The following is a 21,984-nucleotide window of genomic DNA, read 5'->3' as shown; positions in this document are numbered from 1 at the left end:
TTTTTTTCTCATTTCTTGACGATAGTTGGTGAGTTTATGTATATTTGTGCGCTGATTCCAAATATGCAATTATTTTTCTAGTATAACCAGTAGGTCCTAAAATACAAAATATTTCATGTGCCTTTTGGGGAGGTTATTGTGATATGCCGATTTACTTTGTAACTCTCTCTGTTAAAAAAAATATCTTCCTCCCCAAAAGGCACATGAAATATATTGTATTTTAAGAACTACCAGTTATACTAGAAAAATAATTGCATATTTGAAATCAGCACACAAATATACATAAACTCACCAAGTATCATCAAAATCGATCAAGAAATGAGAAAAAAAATTTTAAGAGCAGTGTCCCCCTTAAAATGCCCTCGTTGCTGCGATGTTTACATCATTCCTAGGAGGCAACATCCCTAGCGTCATTTGTAGGCATGGGCAAATATTCTAACAAATATTGTAGTATTTAAAATGAGCAAATAGATGTATATTTGACTGCATGTGACTGTGACCCCCCCCCCGCCCTCCGAAAAAAGGTGGTTTCACTTCAGCTTGAGGCTGTGATGCCATTGAACCACTAAACCAGGGAAAATCGGCACTCCCACGGCCTTATGTGCGCTAAGTATAGAAAATTTTTAAACGTAAGATTTCACCTTACTACTATTCACAGTTGCTTCCACTTCACTTCGAATCAAAAAAGTGACATTTGCACACGACTTGTTCCAGTTCTTAAAAATATTGTGCAAATTCGTCGGGTACTATTCGAACTATTCTATTTGAAATTATTCAACTAAATCACTATTCGCTTCGAACCTCAAGTTTACTATTCACCCACCCCTAGTCATTTGCTTTCAGAAATGTGTCAAATGAGACTAAAAAACGTTCCTAAAAACAATTCCAACTAGCGTTCTCTTTGTTCCTCATACGCCATAAACACTTCGTAACAGTTCGCAACTGCTGCAAACACACCATATCGCCATTTACACCATGTCAATCCTCATCGCCATATCACAAATACACCAAATCAGTCCTACTCTGCCTCTTCTTCCTTTCGTTTCCGAGATTCAAGAAACGCCTTCACTACTTTCACTTCTTCCTCATCCCGGATGAGGTGGTCAATTTCAGAGTCCGAGATGTATCTGTTGCCATCGCAGTCTGGCACGTCTGCGTTGCTGGCGTACTCCACCGTCCTGGGCCTTTTCCTCCCCTTCCGGAATGTCGCGTAGATGGCCGCTGATCGCTGGTCCGCTGTCTGTTCAACGACGTTCGTGCCCGTTGCGCTGCTGGTGGCATCCACCACCAGCGACGCCGAGTAGCGAATTATGTCCGGCACGTACACCAGCACGTTACGGCTGGTGAGCTTCTGACCTTTGATCCACGGAATCTGACTGGCCAATTGTATGAGTACCTAAAAAAAAGATTGGTACATAAGTTTATCCCTTTAAGACACACATTGTGATCGACTGTCTATAAATGCGTGAAATCTACAGCTTGATGCCAAGGTTCTGGAGATCAAATTAAAAGCAAGTGGGAGTGTTAGAATGCATTATAGTGATTATTCCAACAATCGAATGTAATTAAAATGTAAATAATTATCTAATTATTGTACAGTCAGCCATGCTACATTTTTTCATAAACCGAATTCAATGACCCACTCAAATTACATGCAATATGCTGGCATCGAGCATTCCTAAAAAGGTAAAAAACAAAATATTTTGAAATTCCTACCGAAATGCCCCATGCCCATGTTAAACAAGGTACTGCTCACACAAATGTGATCATTTGTAGCAAAATATTTCACTTAGAAGATATATAGAGGAACTTTAGGTAACAAGAATGTTAAATTTATGATTAGCTCACTATTTGTGATCTCTTGCTTGCCAATAGTGCACAGCAATGGGAAAAGTAAGTTGGGTCTACAAACGAGGACGCTGTGTTGCAAAGGGTTATGCGCCACTGCGAGATCAATCGTATTGCCTCGTGATTGAGCTTTCCGTGAATGCGAGGAAGCAACGTACTGAACATGACACTGTTCATTCACTATGGACTGATTAAAGGGGGCTGGCAGTTGTGTTTCTGGCATACAGCTTCATCCTCTCTGCAGAAGGAAAAAGTCTGATGAAAAGATGTTCATTCGCTTTTGCATGCTGCCAGGACATGATTGGCCAATAGGACCAGTAAACTTTTCATTGCCCTAGAAAAAAAAAAATCGGTTACCATAAAAGTTCGTTGTAGTCGCTCTAAGGCAGGGGTCTCAAACACCTGCCCGTAGACGTTTCACCAGCGGCACGGCCCATCCTTGACTGCCTTCGTCCCTTTTTTTTTAAAATAAGTATGTTTATGAGCTACGCAAACGTGACTGGCCTAAAGCAATTTTTTTGTGACGCACCCCATGCAGTCTCCCTGTGTTAAAATGTAACCATGCAACAAAAACTTTATATTTCAGTATCTCTCCAGATTTCAGCCATTCTGGAGACCAGTATCGATATGTTTATATCGCTACTGATCCCATACTGACCTATACTGATTTCCGATATATGAGATATGGGAAAGGCCTTTCAAATGGCATCGTTAGCTGACATTAACACCACTCCAACCTTCTTACGTCACGGCCCATTGGAAGACTAAATTTTGTTACTGCAGCCTGAAGTGAGTTTGAGACCCCTGCTCTAAGGGATTAGAATGAAAACATCATTTAACTGGGAACGCAAAGACTGCTCTGTGCTTTGCCCATATAGCAAGCCGTTTGTAAATTAACAACCTTCTTGTAAACACGACATGATGTATGAAACGGAGCAGATTTTTTACTTAAGATTTGATTCTGGTGTGTTACATGCCAGTGCCATGATATGGTTACGTGGCACGCCGTGTTGGTGAACCCTGGATCAAATCCAACCATGTCAGGATTCTTTAATGTGCACATTAGCTGCACACGCAGCCTCAGGAACCCAGCCCGCGTGTTGTTCAGCCGTCGGCATTGCACCTTAGCTGCTAAGCTCACCATCAGCCTGACTATGCCTACTGCAGGGCAAAGGTCACTCCTATGTTTCACCTATTACCGTATATACTCGCGTAATGAACCCCCCCCCTTTTTTTTTCAGAAATGTTGATGCTAATTTGGGGGGAGGGTTCATTATGCAGAAAAAAAAAATTGTGGTAGGTATAAAAGTTGAAATTTCGCATGACGGTGTTCAGAAATTGGATAATTATGCCTCAGTCTTTAAAAAGTAAGCGTTTGCACGCAGAAAAAAAAAGTTTTATTAATGACACGCGTCCATCGCCGTCAGTGTCTTCCTCGCTTATGTCGCTTGCTGCTGCCGCCTCGTCATCGCCAGACCACAGCACATCGTCTTCTGTACCGTCCAGGCTATTGGAGATCCCAGTCTTCTTGAAGCTCCAGACGATCATATCGCTTGGAATCTGGCTCCACACCTCAGAATCCAGCGGCACAGCATCTCGATGGACGGCCTCCTTATTTTACCGGCAGGAGTCAGGTCGTGGTTTCCTTCGGCCATCCACTCCGTGTACAGCCGCCGCACGTTGTTCTTAAAAGGCTTACTAATGAAAACGTCAAGGCGCTGCAGCGCGGACGTCAGTCCGTGCTGCAGCCTCTTGACATTTCCTTGTCAGTTAAAGCTATTGAAGCTTTACTGACAGAACCACGTTGTGAATGCACGGTGCGCCATTACTGCTGCGTTAATGCACGGTGCGTTACTGCACGGTGCGCCGTTACACACAATAAAAAAAACTTTTTTTTTTCCAAGGACCAAAGTGGGCGGTGGGTTCATTATGCGAGTGCGTTCATTATGCGAGTAAATACGGTAACTTGGTTCCGTGCTTGCTGCAGTCATCCCCGCAAACTCCATAATCTCATCTGCCCACCTAACTTTTAGCTTCCCCATCGCACGCCTGCCTTGTCCCGGTATCCTTTTCCTGGAATCTAGTCTATTACACTTAATGACCAGTGGGAATCTAGTCTATTACACTTAATGACCAGTGGTTCCCTTGCCTTCGCGCTACATGCCCGGCCCCGTGCCAATTTGCTCTTCTTGATTTTGACTAAGATGTCTCTAAAACCCGTTTGTTCCCTGACCCGCTCTGCTCTCTTCTTGTCCCTTAAGATTACACCAATCATTCTTGCTTCCATGGCTTGCTGTGCCCTCAATTTAAGTTGGAACTCTTTACGGCAGGTAAACAACTATACAGTTTGTATGCATATCCAATTTGCCACTTCCCGCAATGTCTAATAGTACTCGGGGGGGCATCTTTGCTATCCCCACAACTTGCCTTGTTCAGGTCGGTGTTGGTAGCCAGGAGCGAGCTGTTGGGCTTGCCCAAACCGTGCATGTCGCAGAAGCTCGCCATCGAAATTTTCCGCTGGGGGACGTTGAGCGACTTCCAGGCGACAAAGACGAGCGCAGGCCCGACACAGCGCGGTGCCCGCCCCTCCAGGAACCAGCAGCGCCTCAGCGGCTCCAACAGGGCAGTGGCGCGCGACAACACTTCTGACCGTTCGGAGGGGTCGATCGACTGCGCTGCTTCAGGCAGCAGCTCCTGAAGCATGGCTGGCATTGTTCCCTTGCCCATGTCCTGCACATAACCATCGCGTAGTCAGTTGCGCAGCCCTCTTACCACTTATTCGCAGCAGCAACAGTTAAGACAGCCATAGAGTCAAACAGAGTGAGGAAATATCTACAGGGTCTGTCCATAATGTAATGAGATTGGGCCCGGTAAAAAGAATTCATTGATCCGATCGGTACATATTATCAAGGTTCTTCAAAATAGTCTTCTCGTATGTCAGTACCACTCACGTGTGTCGGTACAACGTGATTCCCGCGCTGCAGAGCCTCCCTGAAAGTCAGTTGCCGTGATTTCTCTCAGAGACTCTGTGACAGCCTGTTGGACAGCGAGAACACTGTCGAAATGGTGACCTTTCTGGCTTCTCCTGAGCTTTGGGAAAACGGAAGAAGTCCGCCGGGCTCACATCAGGACTGTATCAGAACTGTATTGGCCCTGGTGTGAACTTGGCAGACTTCTTCCTGTTCCCAAAGCTCAAGAGAAGCCAGAAAGGTCACTGTTTCGACTGGCTGTCACAGAGTCTCTTAGAGGTCACGGCAGCTGACTTTCGGGAGCCTTTACAGCGTAGGAATCATGTTGTACTGAGTGTACAGACACCCTAGGGACCTATTTTGAAGAAAATAAATACTATGTGCCAATGAGATCAATAAATTCTTTCTACCAGGCCCAGTCTCATTACTTTACAGACAGGCCCTGTATCCAGCCAAAAACAGAACACAGGAAACGGTGAACAAGACAGAAAAACAGCTGGAGTACCGACAATTTATTCAACAGAGCGGGGCTAAAATATATACCGTCACACGGTCACATGGCCATGTCGCAATCGCCTTCACATCAACAAAAGAAAATGCAAAGCTAACTTGCACCCACTATATCTCATAGATAAACCGACCTCAGTCGTTCTTGTTAGTTCTTTGAGATTACAGTCGACGACCGATAATTCGGACTCCACGGGGAACGTAAATAAGTCCGAATTATCTAATGTCCGAAAAAACGAATGCGTCAGAAAAAAAATACTTTTATTGACACTTCAAGGTCCTGGTGGCCGAAAAAAGTTGTCAGTGCGTTGCTGCCCGCACTTCCACTTATGTGCAACCAAGTCCGCCTGCATCTCCGCCAGTGTGATGTGATCGCTGTACGATGACGAGCAGGGCTTAAAGTCTCCCTTCATTGGAGGGGGGCCCTCACAAAGCGGCAATATGTATGTATGTATGTATGTATGTGTGTGTGTGTGTGTGTGTGTGTGTGTGTGTGTGTGTGTGTGTGTGTGTGTGTGTGTGTGTGTGTGTATCTATATATATATATATATATATATATATATATATATATATATATATATATATATATATATATATATATAATATAGTCTCGAAGAAAAGGTCGCCTAGCAGCAATCGTTTCGCTGCAAAACCGGTGCTCCTGTGGCCTCAGCGGCTCTGCAACGCGCAGATCGTGGGTTGTTGGAACGCGGTGTGAGCTGGCATACCGAAGAATAAACGCAGGATTTGTAGATATATCGGTCAAGGCCCACTTTCATGGTCGTATTATCCAATTCTGGGTAAAATTGTGATCGTATTAAACGCATGAAAATGCATTATATTTCCAAGGGATGTTGGCTGGGAATAAAAACAAAAACGTACTAGGCTGAAAAATGTATTATGCAGAATCGTATCAACAAGATTCCGCTGTGTATGTATATATATATATATATATATATATATATATATATATATATATATATATATATGCTATAGATTAAGCGTTAAGAGAGGTGTTTGCGATGATCCCAGTACAGTGAAGTCTCTAGAACTGAACAAATGCTTATGATTGCTACACAACTACATATATTATTCCGAATGTATTTCGGGCATTTATTCAACGTGTCACTCCAATCAAGCATTAAATGAAATTATTTTGGGAACAATTTTTCAAAAATAACTCGGGATGTAAAGGCTTAAAGATATGTGAGCGCAATGTAAGTAACATTAGTTGACTCACTGGATTCAGAACCTCAGGCACGACAACGCTATATTTTATTTTCACTACCGCTTGCCTAATAAAGTAGGCAAAATACATGCGATACCTGTTTTCTTCTGTGTTGCTGACACCCCGTCAACTAAACATTCGCGATTAAATCAATATTCGGAAAATTGCAGAGTATAATTTCCCCGCACAATACACTACTGCAAAAAATTCAACTCCAGCACTTGTCAAATAAGTGCCGCGGTGCCACTGTCGGATTGCCGAGGGGGGGGCCGGGCCCCCCTCCCCCCCCCCGACTTTAAGCCCTGATGACGAGCTGGTTTCGTTCGTGAAAGCAACGCGTCTGTGCGGCGCACTTAGCGGTCGCACAAAGAGGCAGCATGAATGGCGGCGCGGCGCGTTTGGGTCCTCGCCTATTAAATGCGTACACTACGCATGCAACTGCACCAGGCCACATGCACTATCGAGCAGTTGACTGAAGATGCTTATCGAAAGGCATCTCAGCGATTGAGCCGTACTGGCGCGTTTGCCACCTGCCGCCATCAGGCCTCCGTGCATTTCCACTGCTTATCCGTAAAGACATCACCACACGGCCCCGTGATAGCGGCCCCTTTGAATTTCCGGTCCGCTTCACCCCTTAGCACTTCGGCATCGCGACAAAGCTGACTTTCGGACTCTGCTACTGTCGCAAACAGGTCGACTCGCGAAAGCGCTGGTTCGAACCTACGAGATGATAGACGCGGCAGAGGTGGGCGCTTCAATTATTGCATTTCGGACCTGCAATTTGGGCAGAAAGTCCGAAAAATCGGACGCTGAAGAGTTTTAGCGCCCGAAGTTTCCGACGTTCTTGACCATTGACGTCTATGGGGCTGGTAACGGTGCCGCGAAAGCGTCCGAATTTTCGAGCATGTCCGGAAAATCGGGCGTCCGAAAAATCGGCAGTTGACTGTATCTGCCGCGTTTCGTTGTCGTCGGTGTGGCCTTCGGCGCTGGCTGTGAGGGCACCGTTGGCGCCATTTAACTCAGATCTCTTGAGACAGCAGAGCATAAAATAAAGCAAGTCTCAAGATAAAAATGAACGCGCGCGCAAAACGCTTTACCGCAGACGCACTCGACAGAACTACACTGTAACAGAACAGCAGCGCGGAGATACAGGAACCGGAATGTAGCATGTTCGCGATGTCGATACGATTTCCCACAGTTGACCAGTGCCTCCAAGATCGGAATTTTCAATCACAAATCTCTCATGCATAAAGCAGCGATCGAAATAAAGCCTCATAGATCACCAATTAGCTTTCGTTTTGATCTCTGAGGCCATACTTTGTATGGTACGGGTATGGTGGCTAGCATAGTACGGGTGCCGGGGGAGATAATGGCTGGCGATTCGGCGTGCGCGACAGTCTCGGACAGGGTCCGGATTATCGAATGTAGATCTCGCAGCTGTCCGATTTATCGGTCGGCGACTATAAAAAAAAAAGATTGCACTACAACACACTTCGCCATTCTTGGCAATATGAAAGGCCTCGTGACTATATATTTGAGCCCTACCATGTTGAATAAACAATTGGTAGTCCAGCCACTGTCCTGTCTTCTTCACCGTTTCCAGTATTGTCTGTTTTAGGCTGGAGATATAGTATTTCTAGGGGTGCGCGAATATTCGAAAATTTCGAATATTCGTCGAATACTACATTCGACATAATCGTATTCGATTCGAAAATCGTGTATTCGAAAAGTTTCGAATATTCGATAACTTCGAATATTTGAAAAATTCGAATATGCGATTCGATTATCACGCATAAAATAACTCGTATTCCACATTTCTGCTGCGTTCGTATAGCTAAAAACGTTTGCGAGAGGAGCGATAAACATCGTAAGTACACGGAGGCACGATATCTGCCTGCGACGAGCGCCCCAATACGCATGATTTATTGCTGGTGCATCTCCGATTTGCAGCGCTGTTGGCGATCATGTAACCATACATTTTCAATATTATGCGGCCTTAACGTGTCTCTGTTAGAAGGGAGCGCCTGCTGCCTGATCATGTGGAGCAACTCATATTTCTTCATGATAACATCTAGTCATTACTTTCATTCTGCCGTGATATTTGCTTGTGTTGTTAAGTGCATTGTGCTAGCCTGGACATTGTGTTCTGGAGATAGCAGTGTATGTTGCGTTGCCAATCAGGCTGTTAATGTTTCTTTTTTTTTTCAAATAGCTACATGTTAAATAGCATATTGTTAGTGTGGAGGCATTTTTCCTTTGATATTCGATATTCGATTCGATATTCGAAAGTGGATATTCGTATTCGATTCCTATTCGAGAAATTTGATATTCGCACACCCCTAAGTATTTCCTCAAGGCATTGCACCAACTAGCCCAACAATGTGTTACGCAAGAGTCAAACACACTTTGCACCATTATCCTATGGTTCTTGTCCGCTCAACTCTATAAAAGCATAATTTTTCTCCTATGCTGAGGTCTGAAATGTTTGAGAAAAACCACTATAAGTTGTATTGCTGCTCTGAGAATAGTACCCTTTGGTGATTTCCAAGCTGAATTAGTTTGTAGCAGGGCGCTCTAATGAGTTCGTTCAAACCTGCTGAAGTGCCTCCTTGCCGTCATAAAAGGGCCACAAAAGGGTTGTTCTATACCCTGTAATTTCCTTATTACAGCACTTATTCGCAAAATTTTTGTGGCAGCATGTTCATGTCACACAAGGGCACAGTTATCTCTTCATAAGAAATTTTGGACCTTGGGGTTGTTCACAGGCCCTTTCAACATTAAGCCAACTGTTGCTAAACGTTGGCTACAGGCTTTGATAGCAAAAATACAACAGTATGTGAGTACTACACTACACCTTTGCCTCGCGCAAGAAAGAGGCAAAATGCTAAAGGCCCGTGTACTGTGCAATGTCAGTGCATGTTAAAGAACCCCCAGATGGTCGAAATTTCCGGAGCCCTCCACTACGACGTGCCTCGTATTCACATCATGGTTTTGCCACATAAAACCCCACATTATTACTGTTATTATGCCCCATGCCATTACATTCTTAGCGCACTACAACAGCTCTTGGCATGGGAATTCGCTGCAAATCTCTCCGGTCAAGTACAGTTAGTTGCACTTTTGCCGTGTCCCATCTTGCGTCAATATGCAGTGCTTGATTAAGAATCTCATCGCCAGGAGCTTACAGCTGATGCACTAACTGCTACGCAGTCTACTAACTTTATCACAATCACAGCAACAACAGTGAAGTGATAAGGGAAGACATGGCCGATGGGAAGATGTGCTCACCTCGCTGATTGCACGAATGGCTTGGAATAGATGTGGGCCCGTGCACTGGGCCATCTTGGCTAAGGCGGGAAGCGATATGGATCGACCATTGTCCCGCAGCACCTGCGTTACACGGAACATAATTAGGAGACGTGTAGGCTCGTGCAAATATTCGAACAAATATTCGAGCATTTCGCATATTCGAACGAATATTACAGTATTCGAATTCTATTCGAAACGAATTTGAAGTATTCGAAATGAACGAATAGACATACATAAACTGCATATAACCCCCTGTAAAGGTGTTTTCACCGCAGTGCAGGCACGCTATACCATGAATACACCTTACCAGGGGAATTCCACACTGCCGCGAAGCCCCACCTCAAGTTTAAATGATCAAAGTACCCTCACATCGATTCATCACTTTTTTAAGTTTAAAAGCTCATTATACCAGCTTATATGATCTAAGTAAAGTAAATTTTAAAATTTAACATATTTTAGAAGTTGACACTTGCATTACTATACCGAAAGTCAAATCCTGCTACTACTCAAAGTTGCTTCCATTTCCCTTTGAACCAAAAAGAATGACATTTGCGCATGCCTTGCTTCAATTTAAAAAAATATTGTGCAGGTCAGTTGGGTCATGACAACTATGCTCATTTTTCTTTATAATATGTGATATATACTATTCGAATTCGATTCGAAATTATTTGACCAAATCACTATTTGCTCCGAATTCGCTTCGAACCCAAAATTTACTGTTCGCACAAGCCTAGAGATGTGCCTCGAATGAGCTGCTTGCTCGGAAGGCCAGTCATGATGCACAGCAACATGTTTTCGGCAGTAAGTAGAGTTGTGCGAATAGTTAATTTTAAAACCAAATCAAATAGCCATGACACCAAATCGAATACAAATAGTTTTCGAATAGTAAGGCAACCATATTCAAAGCGGCCCTAGAATGATAATGCAGCCATTTTCGAAACAGCGCAATAATTCCACAACATTTTACTTGAAACGAACATTCACAAGCTTTAAAGAAGGAACATTAAGATTACCTTTAACCGATAAAAAAAAAAAACACAATTATGTAAACTGAGGCAAGCTCGCATACAGCAGCAACTAGAGCCTTTGCAATATTTTGTAGCTCCAGGTTGAAATACAGCAGTGACTACAGTATTCAAGGTGGCACATTGTCAATAGCTTTTAAATAAAACTGATATACAGGGTGTTTCAGCTAAAAAGCACCAAGTATTGAAAAATTAAACATAGGTGCTACGCATCTCCAATTAGTGCAATATTGTTCTGAGCCATATAGAGCACGTCAGAATATTTTTCAAATCTGCCAAGCTCGGTAATTAACAAAGATTGCTTAATGAACTTTTTAAACAGTAACTCTAGAGAAAAGTTTCCACTACAAAAGTTGTAGTGCTTGTTCAGAAACATCGAATTTTTTAATTTATGCTAAGGTAACTCCCCTGCTTAATTTTTTTCCGGCGTTCCTTTAAAGCGCGCGAATTTTAAAAAATAGCACGTGACTGCCGCCTAACGCGCGGCGCTTTTAGTGCCCTCAAATGTAAGTTGAACGAATTATCAAAGGCTGCTTCGTGCACGAAGGTCGATTGAGCAGGCTGCCGGTGACTGCGATGGACGCTAAATGATGATAGAGGCGTACCATCCAAAACAAAAAACAAGATCTACGAAAGAGCGGCCGTCACGTGTGAGTGCATCTTTTATCTCAGTCCTGCACCAGGCTGTCACCCTCGCCCCTTCCAATGTGTTTCTTCATTGGTGCGAAAAATGAAAAAAAAAAAAAAATGCCTGCCCTACATCAAATGCTACCTACGGTCTCATGTAGCATTTGCTGCGTGGCTGCCGCTTTTTTGTTGAAGAATATTTATTTGTTGTTTTTGAAACGGTATGCTCATTTTGTCGCTTAACGTCCATCGCAGTCACCGATAACCTGTTACACCGATCTTCGTGCACGAAGCAGCCTTTGATAATTCGTTCAACCTACATTTGAGGGCACTGAAAGCGCCGCGCGTTTGGCAGCAGTCACGTGGTATTTTTTAAAATTCGCGCGCTTCAAAGAAAGGCCGGAAAAAAATCAAGCAGGGGAGTTATCTTAGCACAGATTGAAAAAATCAATGTTTCTGAACAAGCGCTACAACTTTTGTATTGAAAACTGTTCTCTAGAGTTATTATTTAAAAAGTTGATTAAGCAATCTTTGTTAGTTGCCGAGCTTGGCGGATTGAAAAAAATGTTCTGACGTGCTCTATATGGCTCATAACAATACTGCACTAATTGCAGACGCGTAGCGCCTATGCTTAATTTTTTATTACTTGGTGCTTTTTAGCTGAAACACCCTGTATAAATATTAAACAAAATTTATGAGTCAACATCATCATGAATGTCATGATGAAGATAGTGGATTGATGACTCCGTAGCTTTGGCGACACTAGAGTTTTAAGCAAAAAAACCTTCATCCTGTGGTCAATATAGTGTCGATAGTCACGTAAAACCTTCGGCTGCATGGATCTTGATAATTCGATGATTAAAGCAAGCAACACTAGCCTTCTCAATTCTAACGTTTCGTTCCTTTGAGGTTTTTGTCAGCTGTGCTCATTATTAGAAATATATTCGGTATTTCTAATATACACTATTCGATTCAAACACAGACTCGAATAAAACGCTGTTAGATTCGGTATTTGAAATTTTCGAATATTCGCACACCCTTAGCAGTAAGCATTAAGGGAATGCTGACAGGACAGTTCCTCCGTATCCTTCCTCATTTCTCATATGCATTAAATGAAGGTCATAACCTTCTGGAGACTAGAACGGTAGTACCGGCAAGTGTTGGAGTGCCCTGAACCACCACACTTATTTCTACAAACCAGTTCATCCCTTTGCAAAACGGCATCCTCATTTCGAGATGCGACTTACTTTTGCCATTTCTGTCCACTAATGGCAAAAAAGAAACCGCAAATGGTGAGTGAATGGTAAATTAAGCACTCTTGTTGCCTACTAAAGTTCCTTTATATCAGGGGTCGGTAACCTGCAGGCTGCATGCGGCCCGCGTTGCAGTGTTATGCGGCCCCCGGCACGACGTCGGAACACTCCTCCCCATCCTACCCTACCCTGTGTAAACGATAGACACTTCCACGGCTTTTTGTGTCTGTCAGTGAACAACTCTGTTGTAGATGCTTGCGAGTTGGCTAAGAATGTTCAGCACCAAAAGTCGTATTGAAAGGGCTCTTTTTTTTGCCTGTAACCTATTTTTAAAAATTGCAACCTTGTGACATGCTCTAAAAGAGTAGCGTTTCTCAGGACCCAAATAAAGTTCTGTGTCTGTCTGTCTGTCTTGTGACATGCATGCTTAAAATACACACAATTTCTATTCCAGTTTTGTACATAATTTTTGTCAATTCGCCAATTTTTTTTTTCTCTGTGCCTGCAAGCCCCCCCCCCCCCTCCTCGCCAATTTCCCATGTGGCCCCCGCCGTGTAGGCTTCATGCAACTCGGCCCTCTGCCTCAAAAAGTTGCCGACCCCTGCTTTATATCATTTCTGCTTGAAATATTTTGCTATGAACGATCACTTTGATGAAGGCAGGACTGTGTTTGACGAGATATTGGATGTGGGGTGCTTCGGTAGGCATTTCAAAATATTTTTCACCTTTTTTAGGAATGCTCGCTGCCAGCAGATAACTATCGTGTGTAATATGAGTGGGTCATTGAATTTGGTTTATGAAGAAATATAGGACGACTGGCTGTACAATAATTATACAATTATTTACATTGTAATCACAATTAATTGCTGTAAAATGCACTATAATTTACTCTAAGACTTCCACTTGCTTTAAATTGGGTCTCCAGAACCTTGTCATCAAATTATGTAATTTTATGCATTTATAGACAGCCGATCACAATACGTGTTATAAACGGGATCAGCTGGTTGTGATCAGTGGAGGACGAGAGCAGCATCAGATACAAAACAGCGGTCCCAAGAGCTCCAAACCATGGAGTTACCTGCAATATTTACTTGAGGGAACTGTGGCACGGCGATCATTCGGCCACCATGGAAATGATGGGTCGTACAAGGATTTGCCTGGTCTCAGTGCTTGCGGCTTTGAACGCACTTGAGGCTTTGTTTATTGTTGCGTCTTGGCTTTTGATTCGAACAAAAGAATGGCCGGCTGTGAACCTCATGAGCTGATTTTAAATTGGTCAACCTAAAACGGTCAAAGTGGAACTGATGAACTTTCGCTGAAGTTCGTCTTGCAGCAAAGCAGCCGCAGGCCACACAGAGACGAAAAAGAAACGAAGCTTACACAAATCCGTGTACTACCCATCATTGCCATGCTGGCTGATGCGTCATGTGTTGCAGCTCCCATAGACACTAGCACCAGATTTCCCCCTAGCGTACTATTTGAACTTCGATGCTCCAAACGAGACTACAGCGACGTCCAGCCTCGTGGTGCTTTTTAGTGCAAAACAACAACACAAGATAGATGACAGGACAAAGCGCTGGCAGTACATAGATAGCGGTTTGTCCTGTCATTTATCTTGTGTTGGCGCTTTGCATTAAAAAAGCACTATGGATTCACACCAACTCGCCTGCCAACACCCACCTCATAACAGCTGGCAGCGGCGATGGCCATCTGGTAGTTCAATGGCTTCTTGACTAAGTGTCGGTCAAAAATGTCGCAGGCCTGCTGCACCATCACAGAGTCCATCTTCACTTTGACGCCGACCTGCTTGATCCAGTCATGGCAGAGGCGCCGGTTCCCGGTTACTCCGCCGCTCAACAGGCACTGGAACCGGGCTCCTCCCCTCTCGTCTCTTCGAAGAAGGGACATGGTGTCCCTGCTTGTTGAAGACACAAAGCGGAGGGCATCATCACCGCCAGTGAACCCTGTCGCTTGCAGTGGGGCAGTGTCCAAGACGACTCCGCAGGCAGTGCACACTCGCGAGAACTGGAAAACAATCGATTAATGGATGGTCAATTAAATGGTTCATCCATTATCGTAGACAAAAACCTTTGCAATCATAATATCCGATAATTTGCTGCTACCATTAGCAAAAGAATTGTGGGCACCTTACGCTAGTGGTGCAAGGCTGGAAGCGGAGATTGTGGCCGACCTAGCTTATTAGCAGGATCTTAATTAGCAAAGCCCCAATTAGCATAGTCCTAATTAGCATGGTCTTAGCATGGCTTGACTTCGTTAGCTTGATCTCAGCATAGCTTGACTTCATTGTCTTGACTAAGCATATCGGCAATGCGAGGTGACGTCATAGCTAGGGAGAGTTTCATTTCGCGCCATGCGGCGCAACGAAAAGCTTACCATCACCGCTGTAAAACTCACAGGGTCCCTAATACATTTCCCTGAGATTATTCGAAGGTGAAAGCCATCTTCTATTTCTTCTCAGTCGATGTATTGATCCTCCCATGACGCCCCCCCCCCCCCCCGAAAGCTTTCTGCGCCTGACATGATTTTGCACTGCCTCTGTGATCGACCCAACTTTGACCACGCGACGATGTCATGGGATGACGTGATATGGTGACGCCATCACATGATGATGATTTTATGCATCACTCATGTTGGTAAGCAATATAAAAGAAGAAATAATAACCGGCGGATGACCCTGACATAGAGCATGCAGGAATGCCACATTACATTACTTATCTCAGCGAAAAGACCTGTATGCACTGATTCAATGCTGAACGCAGTATCTCCACGAGGAGGAGGTAACAGTCTTCTAACGCACTGTCATGGACGAGTGAACAAGAAATGCAACAGCTTTCACTAGTGAACTCCAGTTGCGTGGTTGCCAAAAATGTAATGGGCCAAACAATAAGTGCGCAATAAAACGAATGTGTTTTTAGTCAGACTTGCCTTTTTCGTATTTCAACTGTCCATTACTGTGCCCAATCATGAAGGTCAATTTTGCTGATCAAAGTGCCAAGATGAATTGAGTTAACATGACTGCTTGACAAGTTGGCATTTCAATGCTACATCCCAGATTATGCCAACTAGGTGTGTTCGAAACGAACTTCATGGGTGCTGATGTGTCTCATAATATACACAACAAAGGTGTTTGCAAAAAGACTGAAGCCTAAATTAGTCAACAGTGGTAGAACGTGAAGTGTCACTGAACTTTCGTGTGTAAACGTGGAGTTATCTATGTTGGGGCAGCCGGACAAAGTCCGCTCGTCACAAAAAAAAAAAGAAAGCAAGCCTCATTTGAATGGAACTCCATGAATTGTTCTGGCAAAAACAGCAAGTAGCTGTCAGGGACATTATGCCCTGTTTACGAATTTTCTTAGCCTGGATAGTCAATAATAACCCCATTTTCAAAACCATTCTATCCCATGTCCTGTGAGAGTACAATAACAGTAATATTGTCAGGTTTTTATGACCCAAAGCCATGGTATGATTATTAGGGACGCCGTAGTAGAGGGCTCCAGAAATTTTGACCATCTGGGATTCTTTAACGTGCACTTAAATCTAAGCACATGGGCCTCTAGCATTTTGCCTCCATGGAAATGAGGCTGCTACAGCAGGATCAGCATTCGAGCACCACAACCAGTCAGCATTCGAGCACCACAACCACTAGACAACCGTGGCGGGTTGTGAGAATACAAGGAACAGAAAGATATTCAGTTAGAGGCACGTGTGCTGCAAGCTGGAGTGATTGCACTATCTCAAATGTTTAATTATGCTTGCAAATATGTAGTGAAAATTAGGTGCATTAATTCGAAGTGTAATACTTACAAGTAAGTTAAAAGAAGAGCTCTGAATACTGGATTTAATATTCAGAGCTTCTTTTCTTGTCTCCATGCAGCATTTCACATCATAAACGCTGTTTATTTGACAAGATCTGTTCCGCCAGTCTTCCATCCACATCCTTACCAATCAAACAGTATGTGCAAATTCGTTTTCTTAGTGTCTGTCTACACTACAAAGCCAACAGAGATTAGCACCTCGTATGCTGCCCTGTTCAGCAATGTTCCATGCAGTCCTGTTATTTTGTTTCAATTATATTTTATGGTGCTACCATAAAGAACATTAAGCATACAAAAGGTGTCCAAAATCACGAACTGCATTGAAGCCTTGAACAAGCAGCCTGAGAGCTTATTTACCGAGGAAGTTAAGAGAGCTTCAAGCCACACAGTGTTAAACAATGCAATAAGGAAGAGTGAAATAAAATGCAATTCAATGGATGCGAAAGGAAGGAACAGAAATGGTTACAAACACCTATCAACGCCAAACAAGTTAAGGTTAATCCATGAGGAAATCCCGACGCTGACTGTCCCCAAAACAACTTAGTCACCTAGACAAAGTTTAATATCCTTTCCCATTCCTTGTATCGGTCTGGCACTTGTGTTATATCGGAAGAACCATTGAAGCCATCTCAAACAACTTTAACTCGAGCCGAGATCAAGGTCTCAGTCATACAAACACACCAAGCTGAGAATGCCGCGAGTTCTACCACAGTATCGCGAATACAGAAAGCTTTAGTGTACTACGTTAACAAAACACGATCGGCAGCAAGACCAGCACACTAGTAAGAAACAGATTTGGAGACTAATGAACTGTCTTTACTCAGGCTATCTTTTCTTTTTCCCACGAGACGGCCGCCGACTCATTGCTGATACGCACATATCTCAACTTTTTTTCCTCACACCATACTGACAAGTTGAGATTATCGTACCCACCAGACTGTATATATATCCATCTCTAGTATCCGCCAAACGCGCGCCTATGTGGAAATTTGGTAGTTATATGTTGTCCGGTGTAGACGTGATGTCCCTTTTTGGACAGCGTCGCCAGTCTTTGGCGATGCCGCCAAAAACGAAACCGGTGCGAATGATACGAGCACACTTCAAACCGGTAAGCAAGCTTTTTGTTCCTTTTCTCCGGTCTTCAAGCGATCAGCCCGTGTAGGTCAGGAAAACATATAGGTAAGCACGATTCTTTTCCTGGTCTTTGAGCGATGCGCCCGCGTAGCGCTCACAAGATCAAAACACACGTTTAGGAGACGCAGCGTTCGCTAGCGGAGATATATGTTCCTAAAACGATCAAGAGAGTCCTACGCAGTGGCATTACAGTGAATCGCAGCGGTTGGAACTTACGCAGCCTTCTTCCTCGAGAATATGAGAATATCGTTAATGACAGCTAAACAGGCAGTAAATGCGGATAGCAGATCTAGAAAATCACTTACTCCATCGCCGCTTTCTTCGGCCACCGCAGAAGCGCCGCACGATGGACACACGTCGGTATCCATTCTGTGAACCCTGAGTGCTCCTTGTTGCGATGCTCGTTTTATGTCGGGAGGAATTCAACAACAATACGAACTACAACGCGACCGCGGGCGCTTTGACTGCGTTCGCATTGTTCGCACATTCTAGTACACTGTAGTACACTCTAACTGTATCCAGCGGCCGTGGCACTACACTGTAGTTCGCACGAAATAGACCGGGCGCCGCCATTCCCATGGTTGTGAGATTGCGGTTCCATCACACCCATCACAGGAGAGACCGGCGCCGGCGCTGCTATCGCTATGACGTGGAAAACGCCAGCACGTGACTCTCTTTTGCCGCCGAATTGAAAGCTTTGCCAACGCTGCTCGCTGCATCTCATGCCCGAGGTTGAAGCTTTGTTTTTTCTTCAGCATGGTCTACTTGGTCTACTGCTCTGTGCCGCAGTGCCGAACGTATTCGACCGAGTCCGGTGTGAGTTTCCACGCATATCCCAAAACCAAGAAGCAGCGAGATGCGTGGTTGATAAAGCTTAGAATGGGGAAGCAACCCAGCATCCATTATCGTGAAGTAGTTGCCTGACAAAATAAATATACATGTGCCACATAATATGTATACCATGTATGTGTCATTGGAGCAGCAGTAAGCATGATATTCAAGCTAATCCTAGACAATCAGGAAAGCTAAGAACAATCAGCTGAACCTTTGCTAACGCTACGTTATCCTGGCATAGCCGAGCTAAGCCACTGCAGAATTTTTCTTTTTTTTTTTTACAGCGAAAGCTGTTATGACATCACAACAAAGACTGTTTTTGGCGCCGTAGTTGTCCGCCGCCGCCGCCAGTGTCCGCAACCGCTGTCGCGCGAAATAGCAAAAAAAGCGAAATGAGAAAAAATATCCAGGATGGAACGGGGTTCGAACCTGGACCCTCTTCGTGGTAGCCCTGTATTCAACCACAGAGCCATGCCGCTGCTTGAAACTCATTTGCAAAAAGACCTTGTACAGGCTTCATGTCGGGTAAGGAACGACGCCAACATATGTAATAAAGCGTGGTAGAAGAGTACAATAACAACCATGCGGTCACACAATGCGAATTGCGTAGTGGCGCACCACTAGTCCCTGCTGTGATAACTGTGACAGCATAGAGACAGTAGAGCACATGTTACTGGATTGCTCCACGTACCGCGATGAGAGAGCATTGTTTGAGAGACAAATGGACATGATTTGTCACGATCACTTAAACGTTGCACAACATATTAGGCCCAGTGTCCGGCCCTTCTAAACAGCAACGGGTTTTACAGTCCCTGTTTAATTACCTGTCAAAAATTGGCCTAGTAGGAAAGCTTTAATCATTGCATTTGATTATTTCATACAGCAAAGGCTTCACTTACCTGACACACTCGTTGTAAATATTTCTATCGGGTTCACTTGCGCATTTCATTTCTTAATATTCTTTCTCTTTATTATTCTTTCCTTCCCTCTCTTATTTAGTCTGTCAATCCCATTCCCCATCCCTACACATGCAGAGTAGCATGCCAGCGGTATACTGATGCCGGCAAAAATCTCTGTTTTTCTACTAAAGTGTCTCTCTCTCTCGCCTAGCTAGTGGGTCGTTGAATGATTCCAACCCATTACAAAAGGATCAGCCATAATTCTTCATCGTAATCATCCACAGCATCAACAAAAAGAACATAATGCCTTACAGGTGTGTCGTAGTCATGTCGTAGTATACCACACTTCTCCGCAGAATGACGAATAATGGCATATTGGATGATACCCTCAGTACTTCACAAAAATTATGATCATTTATAGCGTAGTGGGCACCTTTGACAAGTGTACTTGTATTAGTTGCCAAGGGAGCCCATAAGGCCCTCTGATCCGTTTCCTCAGGCCCTCAATAAAGTTCTCTCTCTCTCTCTCACGTTAACTTATGTGAAATAGCGTGGTAGGAGAGTAAAACAACGACAACGAAATTCTTCATCGTCATCAACCGTCGCCTCAACAAAGTGCACATAATGTCTTGCAGATGTGTAGCGGGTACCTCGCTTCGCCGCAGAATGATGAATAATGGCGTAGTGGGTTCTTCCCAACTTGACAAAAATTGTGATTTATGGCGTAGTGGGCACCTTGCAAGTGTACTTGTATTAGTAGCCCCAGGAGAGTTTGCAACGGGCTCTACAAATGCCGCTCTTCCATCTTTCGCTGTGACTATGCTGCGCTTTCCGCGCAGGCCTGGCATTTTTTTTTTTATTATTTCTGTTTATTGTTCCGCACGTGAAACACGAGGTAATATGTGGCAGCGGTTTACAACTGGAAAGTTCACTGGAAATTTTCCAAGCTTGTTTCGATCTCCAGCTTGTTAGATACCCTTTCTTTTTTTTCCTTTCATGGAAACGATGAGTTATACTATACCTATGCTATTATTGTGACCACTAATTGAAGGGTGCAATCTTGATTTAGTGTAAGCAACTTCACTTCTTCGAGATGAAGTGCGAAAAACTGACGAAATCTACAAAAAGCAAAAAGCATTCTCGTTCGTCATTTGCGCTTCACGTGCACCTTGAATGCACCTTGAATCGTGCGCAGGAACCTACAGCGAGCATTGTGACCTAGCGGCCCAAGGTTTGGCATTCGATCATTAGCTAAGCAAACGTTGAAGCCTACGAGTCGCCACGAATGACTTCGTAGAAACAGCTCAGTGATGTTCCATCCCTCGTAAGGCGCTGCGGTTACTGAGAATGCCCCTTTTCTCTCTTCTTGGTGAGGCACGCGCTGTTTGAGCTAAGAGTTTCCCAGTGCCACAAATCTCCATTAGATGCCTACAGAATGCTATAGCTACGCTATATACGCACCTTTTCAACGAAGGCTCCCTGAGTGCCGCCATAATCCGCTTATAAATAAGCACTGCCGATGCTGTGACGTCAAAATGCACTGCCGAGGCTGTGACATCAGCCTTTGTACTCCTGTGCAACAATCCAGAAAGAAGGTGCTATATCCATTAGTTCTATATCCAAAGTTATATATCCATTAGATATCCACAAAATAGTATATATGCATGGATATCTAATGGAAATTTGTGGTTTGCTGGGTTGGGGCTGTCGAACGATATTATCATGGTGTGTCGGCTTCCTGCAAGGTTTCCTTTCAACTATAAGAACTCTTTTTTTTTTACATAGACTGCTTATCTCGCTCTTTGCATTCCTCGTCACTCCACCGTACAGTTCATGGTGACCTTTAGCGCAGTAAACCAAACAAGACACGACAGGGCACAGCGCAACTCTCAACTAGCCCGTCAACGCACTCCTCATCCCGCCCGCCGCTTTCAGCGCAGGATCACCGCAAAGCCTTTTCAAAAATTACTACGGCAACATTACCTCACAGTTTTCATGTTATATTTCCAGGCGATCCGTAGCACGGCCTCTTGACAGAGGCCGCTTCTACAGTAGTTTCACGCTGAAAGCACTTGCCTCCCAGACGCAAAGGCCTCGAAGAGGCACGTGCTATTTTCACATCATTGACATTTTAGTATCATGATCACTTGCATTCAGGGCCGGATTAAATGTGCGGAGGGCCCGGTTAAAAAAAATAAGGGGGGCCCCTCGCCCCGCCCCCTTTCTTTCCCACTTTGTCATCATGGTCATGCTTGAGGCTTGACGCTTTTTACATTTAGCTGCAAAGAACACAAGCCATATGTATTCTAAGCCTCTCCGGAGTGTGTAATATCACCTGGGCGTTTTCTTTCTTGCGGAGCACGTGGAGAGATTGTCATCGTAATAATTAACTATATCAGGAGACGCATGGACAGCATTATGATTTGTCTAATTCTTTGGATCATACTGAAAGAAGACTAAACTCTGCGAGAAGTTAAGACGAAAAGAAGGAATGCATACGACACTTAGAAGTGCA

The 21,984-nt window shown here is 44.1% G+C and overlaps 1 protein-coding gene across 1 annotated transcript; it reads right to left on the bottom strand.

Annotated features, from left to right (window-relative positions):
* Positions 1-749: 749 nt before the first annotated feature.
* LOC119400120 (transcription factor IIIB 50 kDa subunit) lies at positions 750-18,308 on the bottom strand. Its single transcript, XM_037667077.2, has 5 exons — positions 18,042-18,308; positions 14,447-14,791; positions 9,841-9,942; positions 4,276-4,578; positions 750-1,396 (listed from the first exon to the last, which is right to left on the bottom strand). The coding sequence occupies exons 1-5, from the start codon at positions 18,102-18,104 to the stop codon at positions 1,019-1,021; spliced, it is 1,191 nt and encodes a 396-aa protein (XP_037523005.1). The 5' UTR covers positions 18,105-18,308; the 3' UTR covers positions 750-1,018.
* Between the last annotated feature and the right edge of the window lie 3,676 nt (positions 18,309-21,984).

The sequence above is a fragment of the Rhipicephalus sanguineus genome, chromosome 7, assembly GCF_013339695.2.
Source record: "Rhipicephalus sanguineus isolate Rsan-2018 chromosome 7, BIME_Rsan_1.4, whole genome shotgun sequence".
Taxonomy (NCBI): domain Eukaryota; kingdom Metazoa; phylum Arthropoda; class Arachnida; order Ixodida; family Ixodidae; genus Rhipicephalus; species Rhipicephalus sanguineus.
This window is presented reverse-complemented; position numbering and strand designations above follow the sequence as displayed.